We start from the raw sequence: 17,421 nt of genomic DNA, 5'->3' as shown, positions 1-17,421 counted from the left end.
GAAATTGTCGAAGATTGTACCAAACTATAAATTCTGTAAGAGAAATGAAGGTTTGTAACGTCACTCACCGGTAAGGATGTGATTCTGGGCGGCCAATTTATTTGGCGTGCACTTCGGTCTATGACCAATAGACTTCGATTTACTTTTAGTCACGGCACACGACGTGTCGCACGTTTTTCAAACTCAGAATACGTTAGACATCGTTATTCTTGTACTGTTCGTACGATCAATAGTGAAGTTACTTCGATTGATCACAAGTAATGATCACTGTAATCGCATACTTCCTCGTTGCAAGAACAAATAGAATTATATTTGCAGGATGGAAGGACGCCAACTCCGATAGTATCTTTAGACTTTATGCAAAAATAAAAAGACTCGTTTCATTGTACGTGTGGCGTCTTATTCTTGGCGTGACTGACTAATGGACGAAAATTGACCCATACTGTGTACGATATCTTTAATGAAAAATGATCTGCTGAAAAATCAAGCCATTTGTAACGGAAGGAACCTCCCCGTAGAGGATCCACCGCAATAAAAAGTTTCGTTAAGAGTACGTTCATTTTTTTCACGCATGTTTTATTTATCGTATTGTGCAATTCAGTCCATTGCTTTCGGAATAATTCCAATTAATGGACGCGATTCCGACGACTTTGGAATTTTTACGCTCGAGGTAAATTGAAAGATGAGATATATCCAACGTCACTTGGCACGAGAGAACAATCGACTGCATGGATAGTCGTGCATGTAATTGTGCGAAAGAATAGCAGGAAGAGCTCGAAAGTGTCGTCAACTCGCTAATAATAAGATATCAGAGGTGTATACCAGTGGGCGTGTAACATTTCAAGCAACTTTTCTCATAAATCGTAGTCGTTATAATTAACCCTTTCGTTGCACAGCCCGTGTACACAGAGTGATCAATCTTAATCCTTGAGCGTACGTACAGCAGTTTCAGCTTTCAAATGGCAATTGTCCACCCCGGATACAGTATTTGAATTATCTCTGCGCAATGTTTACCCGTAAGTTGATCTCGTTTCAGTTATCCGAGTCAGAAGCGTATCGGTTAACCGAAAATGATCGTATTCGGTATTGTTCTATTCAGAGATTTACATTTCTCGTCGTGTTCCAGCACATCTTACAGTACACACCCCACCCCCGATCACTTGTTCCAAAACAAACGAATCACCCTGTGCTCGTGACGAGACTCGAAAGAATACCTGCCCCCAGCCCCCTCCGGTGCGCGAAGTGAAGTTTTATCGCGGATCGCGAAACAACGAACGACTTTTGAAATTGTTGAAGGCGTAGATTAAATTTGGCAAAAGCACGCGATCAACGCAGATGCACGGCATTGTAATTTCACGACCGGCCGCCGGCAGTAACCGGCGTGGATTAACTGAAATCTTCGTTTCGAACCACCGGTCGAACTTCTCCCATGAAATAATTTCGTAACGCGGCTCGATTCGTTTTCAGACTTTCACAATGTGCCGCAGACACCACCACCGCCGCCGCCGCCGCGTAGGTGAACTTTCTACGGTGCCTTCGTCCGGCGTTATTTTCGTTAAATTTATCAGAACCGAACGTCGAAGCGTTGCTTAACGAGGTCACGATGAATTAAGCCGATACTGCCAGCTTCCTCGCAACAGTAGAGCACCCGAGGCTTCTGTTGGAAATATCGTGCCGGGAGGTAGAACAGTTCCCCAATTTCTAGGTAGTCTAAAAATCGTGTCCCTTAGAATCGTGAAAAGGGTTCGAAAACGTTAGATCGAGTTCGGTTCAAAGTTCTTTCGACGCGGATCGATTTTATGGAACTCGGTGATTCGAATACAGAAAACGATCTGAGAAATTATTTGATAAGTATTGGATCGAGTCGATGATCCACCATGTCAAATTATGAGTCAGAGTCATCATTACAGAATTGTCCCGCAGATAATCTGAAGTTTATTCGTATCTAGTCGGAAATAGTGAGGGTGCTCCAAGATGGTGATAACTATGCGACAACCCGAAGGACGGTATCGTAAAGACCTCGTTTTAATCTTCCTTCGTATCTTAGTGCCCCAAATTAATTTATCCATCTTGGGTATATTTCAATTGCATTTCTGTTTTAAATCTCTGTTCAGATCGAATTCTACTTTCGCTACGAAACGATTCCTCGTGTATTTCCCCTCCCCCATAGACGAATATCGACCACGTGACCAGCCCAAAATTGTCTCGAGAAACTTTAAGTCGCATAGAATTCCCCAAAAAGTTTACGATCCACCACCCGAACCAGCAATTATTTATCACTCGACCCACGATACATATGGATTACAGAATTTCCTCGAGGGCAATCTGAAGGACACGGTTTACTCGTATCTGGAAACTCTGAGAGTGCTCCAGGAAGTGGTAACCACGCGACAACCCGAAGGATAGTGCCATCGACACTGTTTCATCATCCCCTGTATCTCGGCCTCCCAATTAATTTAACTATCTCGCATCAGAGATCGGACCAGCCACTGTCTTAAGCGTGTTTCAATTGCGTCTGTTGTAAATCTCCGTCGAGATCAAACTTGATTCTAATTCCGCTACAAAACGGCTCCTCGTGCATTTGCGCCCCCTACTCCATAGATGAATATCGGTCCCATGGTTGGCCAAGTTGTCTCAATAAGCTTCTTCAATTGGATCCATTCACGTCCGAAATCTTGATGTCATTGTTAGGCAGGCTTGTTCCGTGCAGAAATATCGACGCTCGTTGAAAGGGCATTCTCTTCTTGGAAGACCGTAGTCCAATTACTCCACCGTAAATGGATGTTCGTGTCTCTCTGGCGCTGTCGGGTCGAGGCCCGCGAGCGTGTTTACACCGAAATTTCGGACCGGGATCCTCTCTCTGACCTGCTTAGGAGGCAAAATCTATTACAGAACGCATCGACGCGCATAGGAGCGCATCCACGAAATTGATTTACGAGCGGGGGCTTGTCGGCCAATTCCGACCTTCCAGTTCCGATCCCGCTGATCGATGCGCGAAATCGTCGTGTAACGGGCTTGCGATCATCTTCCTCGTCTCTCCTTTCGACTCGGGAACTCGATACCGCCCTTGGCGCCAGGCACAGGGGGCATTATGCCCTGGGCCTTATGCCTTGGGTCTCATTCCACGTTTGGAAAAAGAAAATTGGATATCTTGGTTGGTACAGTTACTTTCATTTCTTTAAAAATAGAATAGCATGTCTTGGTTGGTACAATTACATTCATTTATTTAAAAACAAAATTGGATGTCTTGATTGGTGCAATTACGTTCATTTATTTAAAAATAGAATAGCATGTCTTGGTTGGTACAATTACATTCATTTATTTGAAAAAAGAATAGGATGTCTTAGTTAGTACAATTACGTTCATTTATTTAAAAATAGAATAGGATGTCTTGATTAGCACAATTACATTCATTTATTTGAAAAAAGAATAGGATGTCTTAGTTAGCACAATTACATTCATTTATTTGAAAAAAGAATAGGATGACTTAGTTGGTACAATTACGTTCATTTATTTGAAAAAAGAATAGGATGTCTTGATTAGCACAATTACGTTCATTTATTTAAAAATAGAATAGGATGTTTTGGTTGGTACAATTACGTTCATTTATTTGAAAAAAGAATAGGATGTCTTGATTAGCACAATTACGTTCGTTTATTTAAAAATAGAATAGGATGTCTTAGTTGATACAATTACATTCATTTATTTGAAAATAGAATAGGATGTCTTGGTTGGTATAATTACGTTCATTTATTTAAAAAAAAGAAAATTGGATGTCTTGGTTGGTACAATTACGTTCATTCATTTAAAAAAAGAATAGGATGTCTTGGTTGGTACAATTACGTTCATTTATTTAGAAACAAAATTGGATGTCTCGGTTAGTACAATTACGTTCATTTATTTAAAAATAGAATAGGATGTCTTGGTTCATATTTTATTTAAAAAATCCTCGTTCTTCGTTCGTCTCTTTGGAAGAGAAGAAAGATTCTTTCATCCTGAAGCCACGTTGTTGAAAACCGTATTACATTAAACTGTATTGCACAAGGGTCTGGTCAACAATCGTATAAAAGTAACTGCCGTGTTAAAAAATCGTGAACAACGACAGACACTTAAACTTATTATAAATCACTATCGATAAACTTTATCCTCGATAAAATCGGTTACGTGTTATATAATGCACAAAGAACAATATATTAATTTGCAATCGGGCCCAGGGATCTCGTGGGAGCTAACCAAAAAAAACAATGGTACCAGACGATCGCGTTCGCGCAGTTTGTGTGCACATATCGCCGCATGTAGCAGTTCTACTTATTATTAGCGCGAGACTCGGTGCACATAAGTGCATGCGACGTTTCGTGTGCTTTGTCCTGGGACTCGCGTTCCCCAGTCAGACGGTGGTGCACCTTCCTCGATAAAGCTGGAAGATTGCACGGTCGCGTTCTTGTCGTTTTTTCGCGACGTGATTGATGCGGGTTAACGTTGAAAGCGACTCGCGAATCTCTTAATCTGTAAATAGCTTTCTATTTAAACGATTTCTTACCTTAAATTGCATCCACCGTTGTTCGAGTTGGCCTTTTGCGTGAAAACGAGTGCATCGATGTCGGTGATCATTGGTTAATCAAAGTGATTTTTTAAATAGCGCGTATCACCCTTGTCGGACTATTGTATTTCATAATACACGTGTTTCGTTGCAAATGTTTATTTTCTGTTACAATACACCCGGTGTTTAAGATGTAATATTCGGTACTCGAGACGCGGAGATACTGTTGGGAAGTAGCGTAGAAGAAGATACAATATTCCACGTCTTCCAAGAATTAATCGTATTAACTATTGCAAGTAAGTAATTATCACCCATTGCATATTCGCTCTATGAGATAGTATTTGCAACATTTAAACACAATTAATCACAATCGTACCGGTTACTTCCATGCTACGCTATTTAAAACATTACGAAACTAATTGTGCCAGTATCGTCGAATAGATTAGAATGAAATTCTCCGAACCGGTTGTTTTGTTTGCGGAACCGTGAACATTCCTGGAAAAAAGTAACTATTTCGATTCCTTGGCACGCGTAGCAGCTGTCCCTTTATTTGTCCCGGGAAACAATCGGATTTGCTCCTCGTAGTAACAGAGGTTCCAGGTTATATCCCCTACGGTTGTGCGTCTTATCTCTTCCCGCGACGGATTACGTCTTGTAAACAATTTCGTTTTACAGTCGAACTATTTCCCCGGGGGGCAAGCGCTGGAAAAATCGCGAGCCTGGGAATAGAAGAAATAAGGGGAACTGTTTTTCGATGGTAGTTCGAGCATCGAGCAGAACTAAATAGCGAGCGGAACTCGCGCGGAAAAGGCTTGTATCTCAGGTGGCTGAAATACGTTTCGGAGGCCTCTTTATTTCCTCGTTCGATCGAGTAACTTGCAAATCGTTACCAATATCGAGTTGCCGTTAAACCGGGGAATAGAAAGTCGTATTTCTGTTAACGATGACGCCGACCAGCATATATTTTTAGCTCTGTTAAATAATGTGGAAATTGTGAGTATTGGCAGGAATGTGTCTACTCGCTTCCTCGATTTCTCGTGCGATCAGATAATTTAGCAACGCCGCGTCGTTAGTGTTACTAAGTAGCGACCGTGGGTTATGTAAAAATACATTCGTTTCCTCGGTTATTCCTTTCGAGAGATCGTGCAGCGTTACGTATTAAAACCGTAATGGAAAAAGAAGTTGATTTCATTAGCAACACACGGAGAGTACGTTCGATTTCATGGTTTTCTCTGCTACTCGGCTCGCGAGAGTTTTAAGGCAACGTTTCACCGAACGTTTCGTTATCGAATTTGCATTCCTGGTTTACTCTCGATGTCGAGTTATTGTTCTTATTACGTAACCGAAGGAGTTACGCGAAAATAGGTTGGTGGAAATCATCGAATCGAATTGTTATCGAAAGTTGGAACCTGGTTGCTAGGCAAACGATAAAGTGCTCTTTAAACTGTTCAAAAGTGGAGCTTCGAATTTTACGATTGCGTCGTAAAAAATTATCTCTTACGGCTGTTGTTGTAGTTGGAACCTGTTAGTTTACCAATCGGGTCTCCCAGCGGTGAAAATTCGATCGAACGCTATTATTTGGTTATTTGATGGTTCGTAGGTGTTTTGAAAATAGCAGAATTAAGGATAAACCGATAATGAAAATTATCGAGGAAGTTCAGTGTAAGATACCGAAACGAAAGAAGGAGAATATTTATAGACGGGGCTAAATATTCTTCATGTCCTTCTTACTGTGACCGACTCTCGCTACTCTTCGCTACTGTGAATAATTCATTTTTACTGCTGCGACCTTTGCGTGCATAATATTTATACATTCAAATGAATGTTTACGACTTATTGACAGTAAATCGTAATGACGTATTGATGGATTACAAACGGTTAAATGTTCTCGAGAAAACGCTTCTTGCAATAATCTAAGCGCTTCGACGGGTTCTAGGCAACGATAAAATATCATCGACAAACAGAATGGGATTTTCATATTATTCAAACTACGTAGCGAGCTTCATTACAATTATCGTGTACTTTGCCTTGCTTCGTGCAAATTGGCTTGTGGTACATTGCGACTGAAGAAATAATCAGAATGTTGTATTATTACTTTCCAATATTTTACTTTGCATTCCATGCGAAACAACGTTAATCATTAATCGTTAATTGTATACCCCTGGTTAGAATAAACATTCAGAATGTAACGATTTTTATATACTAGAATGCGACGAATAAATATCGATAAGAGTACTGCCCGGGTGTATGAAACAATTTCTACTCGGTTATGTGAAACAATTCCTATTGGGTTGTACAAACCAATTTCAATTCGATTGTACCGAATAATTTCCACTTGATTGCACGAATCAATTACCATCTGGGTATATGAAACAATTTCTACTCGGTCATATGAAACAATTCCTATTGGATTGTACAAACCAATTACAATTCGATTGTACCAAATAATTTCCACTTGATTGAACGAATCAATTACCACCTGGGTATATGAAACAATTTCTATTGAGTTGTACAAACCAATTTCAATTCGATTGTACCAAATAATTTCCACTTGATTGCACGAATCAATTACCACCTGGGTATATGAAACAATTTTGTAAGGAATTATTCTACCTAACGATCGAAGAAATCAAATTGCACGAATCAATTACCATCTGAGTATATGAAACAATTTCTACTCGGTTATATGAAACCATACCAATTGGGTTGTACAAACCAATTTCAATTCGATTGTACCGAATAATTTCCACTTGATTGAACGAATCAATTACCACCTGTGTATATGAAACAATTTCTATTGAGTTGTACAAACCAATTTCAATTCGATTGTACCAAATAATTTTTACTTGATTGCACGAATCAATTGCATGATTTCATATACCACCTGGGTGTATGAAACAATTCCTATTGGATTGTACAAAACAATTTCAATTCGATTGTACCGAATAATTTCCACTCGATTGAACGAGCAACTTTGTAAAATGAAAAGTGAAAGAAATTACCATTAAAGATAAACCGCGTACATTGGAATCGACCGTTGTGTATCGCGTTGAGAATACGACATTGAGAAATTTATAGAAAACGGAGTCGATCGATGGTGGTTCCCGATGAGGCTGGAACATCTCGCCAAACGTTGAACCCGTTTCATTGAACACCTTGTATAACCAAGATCGCGATATCGCATCGCTGAATAAACATCGAATAAGTTCGGTGGAACGATCATCGATCGAATCAGTTGCCTATGTTCAAGTTCCATTACGCGGTCGAATCGCCTGAAGCGGAGAACAAACAGCCTCTCCGCGGCAATTCGCCATCCCCGACCAATTGATCCTTCTGCGGAGTGCGTTTTCATAGAAACGGTGTCTGTTGGTTTTGCAGGTCGAGGCCGGTGACGTCATACTCAGGGTGAACGAAGTCGATGTTAACCGATTCAGTACTAAAGAAGGTAAGAAGACCGACCTGCTTTAGCGGCTCGTGATATAATGCACGTTCGACGGAGTGCACTCGTTTTTCTCTTTCTCCATCCCCCCACCACCGTCCGCCAGAAGTATCGCCTTTTTGTTCGCGATATCGCGCGTCGAACGTTTAAACGACTCTGTTCAATTTCGGCGTTCCGAAATTCCGTCGAACGGTGCTTTCACGAGCATCGAGATTGTTTACGATAAACATAATCTTCCTTGGTATTAATCACTAGTATTTCATTTTCGAACCTTGTCGATTCTTCGCGTATTTCTCGAATAATATATACAAGATAAATACTCGATGTTCATTGAACACAAAACTGATTATTTATCAATTCGTTTCGAAGACGGTTAACGTTGGATTTAATATTTTTCCGAGATTGTTGTTTGTACAGGTTTCAACGTATCTTTTTTGTATCGCAAATTAAATCACCCGACTAGTGATCATTTAAATAGCTATAATTATTTAAATCATTTTTTTGTTTTGTTTCATTCGCGTTAATAATTCGAGTAGAATCCTCGTGATATATTATTTGCACAAACGGAAGTTTAAGTAGATTTTATTTTGAACGAACAGGACCGGTAGCAAAATTATAATTATTCGTAATCTTGATTAAATTTACTAGTTCAACGTTAGATTTAATATTTTTCTGAGATCGTTGTTTGTACAGGTTTCAACGTATCTTTTTTGTATCGTAAATTAAATCACCCGACTAGTGATCATTTAAATAGCTATAATTATTTAAATCATTTTTTTGTTTCGTTTCATTCGCGTTAGTAATTCGAGTAGAATCCTCGTGATATATTATTTGCACAAACGGAAGTTTAAGTAGATTTTATTTTGAACGAACAGGACCGGTAGCAAAATTATAATTATTCGTAATCTTGATTAAATTTACTAGTTCAACGTTAGATTTAATATTTTTCTGAGATCGTTGTTTGTACAGGTTTCAACGTATCTTCTTCGTATCGCAAATTAAATCACCCGACTAGTGATTATTTAAATAGCTATAATTATTTAAATCATTTTTTTGTTTTGTTTCATTCGCTTTAGTAATTCGAGTAGAATCCTCGTGATATATTATTTGCACAAACGGAAGTGTAAGTAGATTTTATTTTGAACGAACAAGACCGGTAGCAAGATTGTAATTATTCGTGGTCTTGATTAAATTTACTAGTTTAACGAATGCCTAATTCTGGATTTGGAAATTTAGAAGAAAACTTCACGGTACGATGTTCATTTCGTTCTGGTCGCATTTGTCCTGTTGGTGTAATTTTGAATTTTTCGTTTAATTTATGTACAAATTAGGTAAAATTAAGTGACTCGTAAGATGGCCATCGAAATTGAACTGGATAACACAAAAGAAAATCAAATACGTAAGCGAATAGTCTGTTTCTTGAGATAAATCGCAAGTGGGATTCCGTTTGCATTTCTGTTTGTAATCTTTAGATTCAATTTTTAACCTCTTGATCTTTTAAGTGTCCATTTGTCGTGCAGAAAGTTGTCCGCGTCGCAACAAACGACGTTGAATAAACTACGTGAAACAAGAATAATTAATTTCAACTGCGAACGATACAGATGGTTAAAGATAAAGTTAAACTATACCCTTGAGGTTTCATTTTTAACCCTCTTTAGAAACTTTTCAACAACTACACGTCCAATGTTAGATTACTTTCGAACAATTTTTATAAATTGTCCCAGAACGGAAAAGAAGATTATTTATATACAAAATTAGACAATTTTTGGTCGTTTTCTATATTAATTTTATACGCTTTTAATCACGTTCTTTGATTTTCACGGATAAAATAGAAACAAAACCGTACACAGTAGGATACTCTTCACGAATTTATTAAAGTACACGTAATATGTATAATGACATATATTGCATAATTTTCACGTATAAACACATTCGTATACACGTCATTACACATATTACGTGTACTCTTTAATAAATACATAATGAAAAATGTAAGAATAATACACACACATGTATGCGCACGTACATGCAAACATGCATACATAAATTTTCAAACTTATTTCATATTGCAAGAATACATAATGTGTACGATACAAAACAAAACTTCTGGTTAACAAGTAGACCACTATCGCGTACGTACGTATGTATTTGTATTACACCTAAGACTTGGAGTGGGTCGGGTAAAAACTTTCCCACGGATTTCCAAGAACTAATTATCGGAAGGCCGACCGGTAAACAAACTTTTCGGCCGACCGATTTCCACGAAAATAGCAGACAGGTAATTGGACACAGTTCGTGGAAAGAGAGGTCTTATTCTATTTCCTCACTCGCGAGGACGAAGAAGAAGAAGAAGAAGAAGAAAAAAAAAAAGAAAAAGAAAAATAAAAATAAAAAGAACTCGCTTCCAAATCATTCGCTACATCGCGACGACGAAAAGAAAACCTCGAGCCTCGGGTTCTGGGAATTTCGTTTGGCCTCGTTACCGGGAACTCGAGCGAAATTACAGGAAAGACTGGACAGTAAATCACAAGTCCAAACTTACAACTAATTTAAGTAAGAATCCAGTTAAGAGCGTTACGGGATCCAGAGGGGGCCGTAAAGAGGCAAGGGGAAAGAAAAAGTTTCTCGCTCGCGGGGAACGCGAAGTTGGTCGCAGTTTGTTTCGTCTTCTCGTGGCAGCACGAGTAGTTCGTTAAATGGAACCGAGTCCGCGAGTGTTTTCTAAACGAGTTTCGTTCGTTATGATCGCGTCCACGTCGCATTTGAAATGTTATATTTCGTGGAAGGGGCCACAGTGGCTCATTAGCCGACGAGAACGCGAATTTTCCGACGCGACGAACAGACGCTGGATTCGCGACGCGCACGCAAAATGGAACGCTTGATTGACCGCATTACCGTGGGTCGCAGTGCATCAAATGAAATGACCCTTGGTTAATTTTATATCGACAATGCAGTTACTCCTTTCGTGAATCCGCTTTGAGCTCGATTTACGACGGACGTAATAAAATGACGCTCCCTACGATGAAGAGCGAGTTCAACGTACAATCCGCACCATAAATATACGGATTTCTAGTGGACTCGGAGGATTTCGAATAACTGTGGATTAATACGGTGCCTGTGATCTCTAATCTCGGGCTAAAATTTGAGTTTCGTAGCAAAAGTGTGTCGAGGATTCGAAAGGTAATTTTTTTCTTTTTTTATACATTTTTGGTAGAGCTTACATTTTTCGTTTAGAAGAATATTTGATCGCGTGGTGTGTTACTGGGAAAGTTTGTCCAGCGTTAGTAACTTTATTCTTCTAGGACTCGAAACATATATTTTAGAATTCGTATATCGAAAGTTCTATGGAAATATATTGTAAATTTTACAGAGTAGTTCGTATTTGTTACAATGTAAAAAGGTGTACAAATTCAAAAATTGTTTGTACGAAGATCCCTATTGCGCGAAACAATTTTTCTTCGATGAGTGAAACTAAATCGTCCTCGTTATTTACTTTTCTTCAACGCGAGTGATTTGTATCTTCGCGAGAGCATTATCAATGGTAGAAAGAAATTCATATCGTTATCAGTTTATATACAGTATAAATAATTTTCTTAATAGAAAAGGTCATGATTAATTTTGGACGCTTTACGAGTAACTTAAATCAAGTCGAAAATGAAACACGATTTTTCTTACAGTGTATAAACATTTTATTAAATTATACATTCTCCATTTTGAAAAACGAAATAACTTTCCAAACAACCCAATGGTAACTTAATAAAAGTTACTTAGTACCAGATGATAAATACAAATTAAGATTTATTTACACTTTCATTACAAACAGTTACCGAATATTCTTCGCACATATAATTTCTATTAGGGGGACCGGAAAGTAATGTCGTTTCCCGACATTAAATTCAAATACATAAATTTTTAACGAGTTTTTATTTTTAATCAATGATATAATCACCCTCATTATCAACAACCTTTTGCCATCTAGTGTGCAAATTTTCAATGCCGGATCGATAAAAATCAATTGGTTTTTGAGCAAAATATACAGAGATGGCATTTTGAATATCATCCAAATTTGCAAATCTTTTGCCACTTAGAAAGTGTTGAAGCGATCGGAATAAATGGAAATCCGATGGTGCAACATCGGGCGAGTATGGTGGGTGAGGCAGTACCTCCCACCCCAATTCATTAATTTTTGCCAAGGTTCGTCTTGCGCAGTGCGGTCTTGCATTATCGTCTTGCAGAATAACGCCTTTTCTGTTGACAATCGCTGGCCACTTTTCAATTAAAGATTTATTTACACGATCTAATTGTTCACAGTAAAGGTCTGCATTCACAGTCTGTCCAGGTTTCAGCACTTCAAAATGAACAACGCCGCGAATACTCCACCAAACACACAAAAGGGCCTTTTTGGGGTGTAAACCTGGCTTAGCAGTACTTTGTGGCGATTCATTTGGAGAGAGCCACTGCCTTTTGCGTTTTCGATTATCATAAAGAACCCACTTTTCATCTCCGGTGATCAAGCGATCAAAAAACGCTTCTGTATTGTGCCGTTGAAGCAATAAGTTGCATGTGGTGGATCGGTTAGCCTTGTTCTCTTCGGACAGATTATGCGGGACCCAAACACCTGCTCTGCTTACTTTCCCAATCTGCTGCAAATGTTCTTGGATGGTCGACCAAGGTTGGTTAAGACTGTTTGACAATTCCTCGATTGTCTGACACGGATTTGCTTCCACTTCCGCACTTAACACGTCATTGTCTAACGTTGTTGGTCTTCCTGATCGATACGAGTCGGAAAGATCAAAATTACCGGATTTGAACTTGGAAAACCACCTTTGGCATTTACGAACGTCTAATGCATTTGGATAAACATCGCAAATGTTTTTGGTAGCAACTGTTGCGTTACTACCCTTGCGAAACTCAAAAAGCATGCAATGCCGGATATGTACCTCTTCTGGTATTTGGCTGGCCATTTCACCCAAAATTGTAAAGAAAAATTTTAAATTTAATTATTTACAACTAAACAAGTCACTATAACCTCAGAATGTCTTTGCTACGACTTTAATGTACACAATGGGCTGACAAATGACAATCAAATAGTGACATGCGCAGAAACGACATTACTTTCCGGTCCACCTAATAAATCAAGAATATATAATTTACTACTTATTTTCACTCTTGCAGCCCAAGAGTTACATTTTTTCAAAATCAGAATGCACGCTCAAATAATACTTTTCTACATTGTAACAGCTCGAGTACGTGCAGAATACTAGAAATGCAAATCTTTCTCGAATTCGTGCTCTTGACAAAAAAAAAAAGAAAAAAAAAAAAGAAATGAAACAACTGGCAACCTGTCGTTAAACAAATGAAATCTTGCCGCGATATTACGCGATCGAGTAACACGAACCGCAGGTAAAACACGAGAGGCTCTCGAAGATATTTTTCTGGCCGGAAACACGGCAAGGTATCCGACACGTTCGTTTTATGGTTGCCCGTAGGAGGCAAGAACAGTCGCAAAACCGCGTGGCCGACTGTAAAGTTCCCGACCTAGCGCAATTTCGCCTCCCTCGTATTTCCACCGACTCCTGTTTAATTTGACAAGCTGATGCCTTGGACAGACACGAAGCAGCATTTTCGCTTCCGCGAATCGTGAACTTTGTGCCGCGTTTGATACGTGCGAACGTTTTCTAAATATTATAGGCGAACTTGGCGCGGTTTATACGTGAAATAACAACGTGTTCATCGCGGCACGGCTGTCAGTTTTTCGGATAAACGAAGCTCCTACTGAAAGTCTCGCGCCGGACATATTTGCTCCCGAATCTCAGCGTCGTTTCGGCACACAAGATTCTCGGGGATAATACCGTCTGAGCTCTACCTTTATGCGAACGAATTTTCACGTTGTTCCACCGTCGTGGGAAAAATGTAACGCGCGTTACGAAATATTTGATTCGCGTATCCATGTTGAAAGTAACGTTGCTCCGAAACGAGAGAATCGAGGGTTTTAATTAAGCTTACACGGTCCGTTAAAATGGAAATCGGTGGTCGGCGACAGACCACTACTGAATGATAAAGTATCTGCTTCGTGAATGATATTGGACATGTTTAGGATTAGGAACAATATTCGATGAATGTACTCGGTCGAATGGTTACTTGGAGGTATTTCCGATTTGAATCTCACCGATGCTAAATGAATTTTATATATATATATATATATATATATATATATATATATATATATAATATGTATGTATGTATAAAGGAATAGATTAATGGAATTTCTCTATCGATTTAATAAATTCTATCGGGCACTGTGAAACGGGAAACAAAATTATTTGGTGATATTCAAAATGTCTAGTCATATTGTTACGTTTGAAAGGTTATACCTCTTTGTACAATTATACATTTTAGAGTGTATAAACATTTTATTGAATTATGTATTCTCCATTTTGGAGAACGAAATGACTTTCCGAACAAGCCAATGTCACATAGAAAATATCTTGTCGCGATTCGAACAGTTTCTTCCGGTTTGTGTAATAAAAAAGTTACGATAACCATTATTACAACAATGATAGTAACTTCTACGTAACAATTATTATTATTGCAATCGTTTTCGATTATTTTTCGACTATTACTGACATCATTTCTATGTAAGATTGGGTTGTTCGGAGAGTAATTTCGTTCTCCAAAATGGAGAATACATAATCCAATAAAATGTTTATACCCTCTAAAAAAATCGTGTTTCATTTTCACCAAAAAAAAAGTAACGAAATGACTTTTCGAAGAACCTAATAATAATTATCATCGATCTGATTGTAAGATAATACACAACAAGTTTCCGATAAATTCCCCATGAACACGGACCTTCCCATGAACACGGACCTTCCCATGAACACGGACCTTCCCATGAACACGGACCTTCCCATGAATCAGAAAATTTCTCTTTCTATAGTAATCATCCAGTATCGAGAAGTATCGTATATCACATTCGCAACATCGGTTCAGACTCCTCCAACGATTAAACAACAAATTTCGTTCGCAAGGGCGAAATAACGCTCGTAGGGTCTCCAGGAAAAGTTTCATTTCCACGTGTACAAAGCCACGAATAAAAGTCACCCATTTCGCGCGATCATTGCGAACCTATTACGAACCGAGATCAGTCCCCCGTCTGGAACGATTAACCTTTCGCTAAAATTACGAGCAAACGGGTGTCCTTTTTCCCCGGAGAGACGTCCAACGGAGGAATCTGAAGCTTCCTCCTTAAGCCACGGTGTTAACCAGCTCGACCTATCTCAACTGCGACAGAACGACTCTGAATTCCGCGGTCGCGAACACACGACAGCTCGATCCACGGTAATACCCATTCCAGTCGGTTTTCCACCCACTTTCGCCGGTGGCTGGTCGGGGGCCGGTTCTTTCGCGGCAGCACACTCCGTCGTCGCTCTTACTCTTCGTTCTCTGTTCCCTCCTCACCGCTTCGTTTTGTGTTTCAGTGCTGAAATGTCTGCGGCTCTCGTCGGACCCTGTCACCCTGAAGCTACGAAGGGGTAAGTGAAGTGCGCCGGCAAATTCTCTTATTCGCGTAAAGACCGCTGTTGAGACGCCCACGCGCGTCCGACGACTCGCGAGAAGCCATCGTTGATGGCTACAGGGTCGTTCAAAAATCCCCGCCGTGGAGTTCGCGTTCCGTTTTATCGCGTTCGAGCGGAGCCGGTAATCCGGGGGACGGTAACGGAAAATTGAACGAATGTATGTTTACGTTTGCACTTGCGTTGTAGAGGATCGTCGAACGGATTGTATATGTTGCGCGTGGTCAACGATTGAAATTAACGAAAATTCGATTAGATAGCGTACGAAGATGTTCACTTTAACAATAGCGGTGCTCGTGTTAGAATGAAAGGCATGTCTCGAACAGTGTCTTTTCGTGGGTTTCTTTTCGATGATTGTTTAGTATATTTTTGTACGTTACACAGTGCTAAGACGAACAAGTCCGATAGGATTTGTTTCGATCTTGGTTTCGAAGCCGAAGTACGATAAATTTAGTTCGTTTTTATACATAAATAAACGCGTAGAGCAAGAGGGTGGATTTCGCGACGCGACTTTTGAACCACCCTGTGTCGAGCTTTCCGAAAGCTGCGAGGGTGGCTTTGCCTACGGCTGGTTTCCCTCAGTCTGATCGGTGAATAAAAACGTTGACGCCAATTTCCAGATATTATTAAACTTAGCAATGGTAGTCGTTAAACCTTTTCGATCCGGGTTTTTTTCATCCGACTTTTTCATTTTCCTTGTTGGTGAAAAATTCTTACACGTGATTTAATTTTACGAAACAATTTCTCGTATCTTTCGTAATTCATCGTTTCTCGGATCTCTCGATGCACATAGACGTTTTTATCAAATTAAACGAACATTCACAAACGAACTCTATAACGTATAATCGAAATTGTGTACATTGACTTAAAGATCGAATTTTAATATCAACGTCGAGGTCCGTTTCGAGACTAGTTGATCGCAATCCACACGTAGAAAACACGTGTTTAAAATTGAGACGAGTGTTGCGTTGTATTTTGTTTCATTTTTATTGGGATTCGCGTCCCGATTGTACAGCTAGATAAGGATATTATCGGAGACCGAATTTCCATTGTACGATACCGTAATTAGAGCTTACCGGAGATAGTATTCAGATACGTTTCCCTTTTATTCGCCAATTAATTTTTACACTCGCGAAACGCTTGGTCCCATCGCTATTAACACCGCGAACGGTGAAAGTACGGAGAGGGAAATCGAAAGAAGTATCAGACACAACGAACTGGTGTACCTTGCATTCTCAACGGTGCTTGCATTCCATCGATAAACGTCGTGCAATCAAAGTCGCGTGGGTGGTGGATTTCTTGGCCGGTTTTTTCGAGAATCGGGAACGTGTAACGAGATCATCGTGTAACGGTGAGAAATTCTCTCGCGTTTCTCACGATTGTACCTCTACAACGTAGAATCGACGAAACGTGGAGAAATATTGGGATGTTCGGAAAGTCATTTCGTTTTCCAAAATGGAGAATATATAATTTAGTAAAATGTTTATACGCTCTAGAAAAATCGTGTTTCGTTATCACCGGAAAAAAAAAAACGAAATGACTTTCCTAATAATAGTATCAGGCTTGGATAATTTTGTCAGGATAAATTCTATGTGGAGTTGGACTATACAGGTTGTTTATACGTATAATCTCATGGTAATACTAATCGGAATATATAGTCTAGAACACCGTAACGTGCATAGAAAAGTAACCTAGACAATAGCGAATGGGCGAGGTTCAGAATTCATTGTGGCAAGAATGCCAGGCCCCCATTGCGGAAGAAACATTTTGTCTGCGGTTCTTAAAAGTCAAAGTATCATTCTGGACGTGTACTTTTCAATGGAATGCTACACTTTTGTTTCGATATAATGCGAGAACGCAAATTC

The 17,421-nt window shown here is 39.3% G+C and overlaps 1 protein-coding gene across 3 annotated transcripts in view; it reads left to right on the top strand.

The window, feature by feature from the left end:
- The window catches only part of Efa6 (Exchange factor for Arf 6), an 88,727-nt gene that overhangs the window by 46,458 nt on the left and 24,848 nt on the right, over positions 1-17,421 (top strand). For all 3 annotated transcript variants that reach the window (XM_076318285.1, XM_076318286.1, XM_076318287.1), the window contains exons 2-3: positions 7,919-7,985; positions 15,461-15,514. In XM_076318285.1, the coding sequence (XP_076174400.1) occupies positions 7,919-7,985; positions 15,461-15,514 (121 nt within the window). The remainder of the gene's footprint in view (positions 1-7,918; positions 7,986-15,460; positions 15,515-17,421) is intronic.

Source organism: Ptiloglossa arizonensis, chromosome 8 (genome assembly GCF_051014685.1).
Source record: "Ptiloglossa arizonensis isolate GNS036 chromosome 8, iyPtiAriz1_principal, whole genome shotgun sequence".
In the NCBI taxonomy this organism is placed as follows: Eukaryota; Metazoa; Arthropoda; class Insecta; order Hymenoptera; family Colletidae; genus Ptiloglossa; species Ptiloglossa arizonensis.
This window is presented reverse-complemented; position numbering and strand designations above follow the sequence as displayed.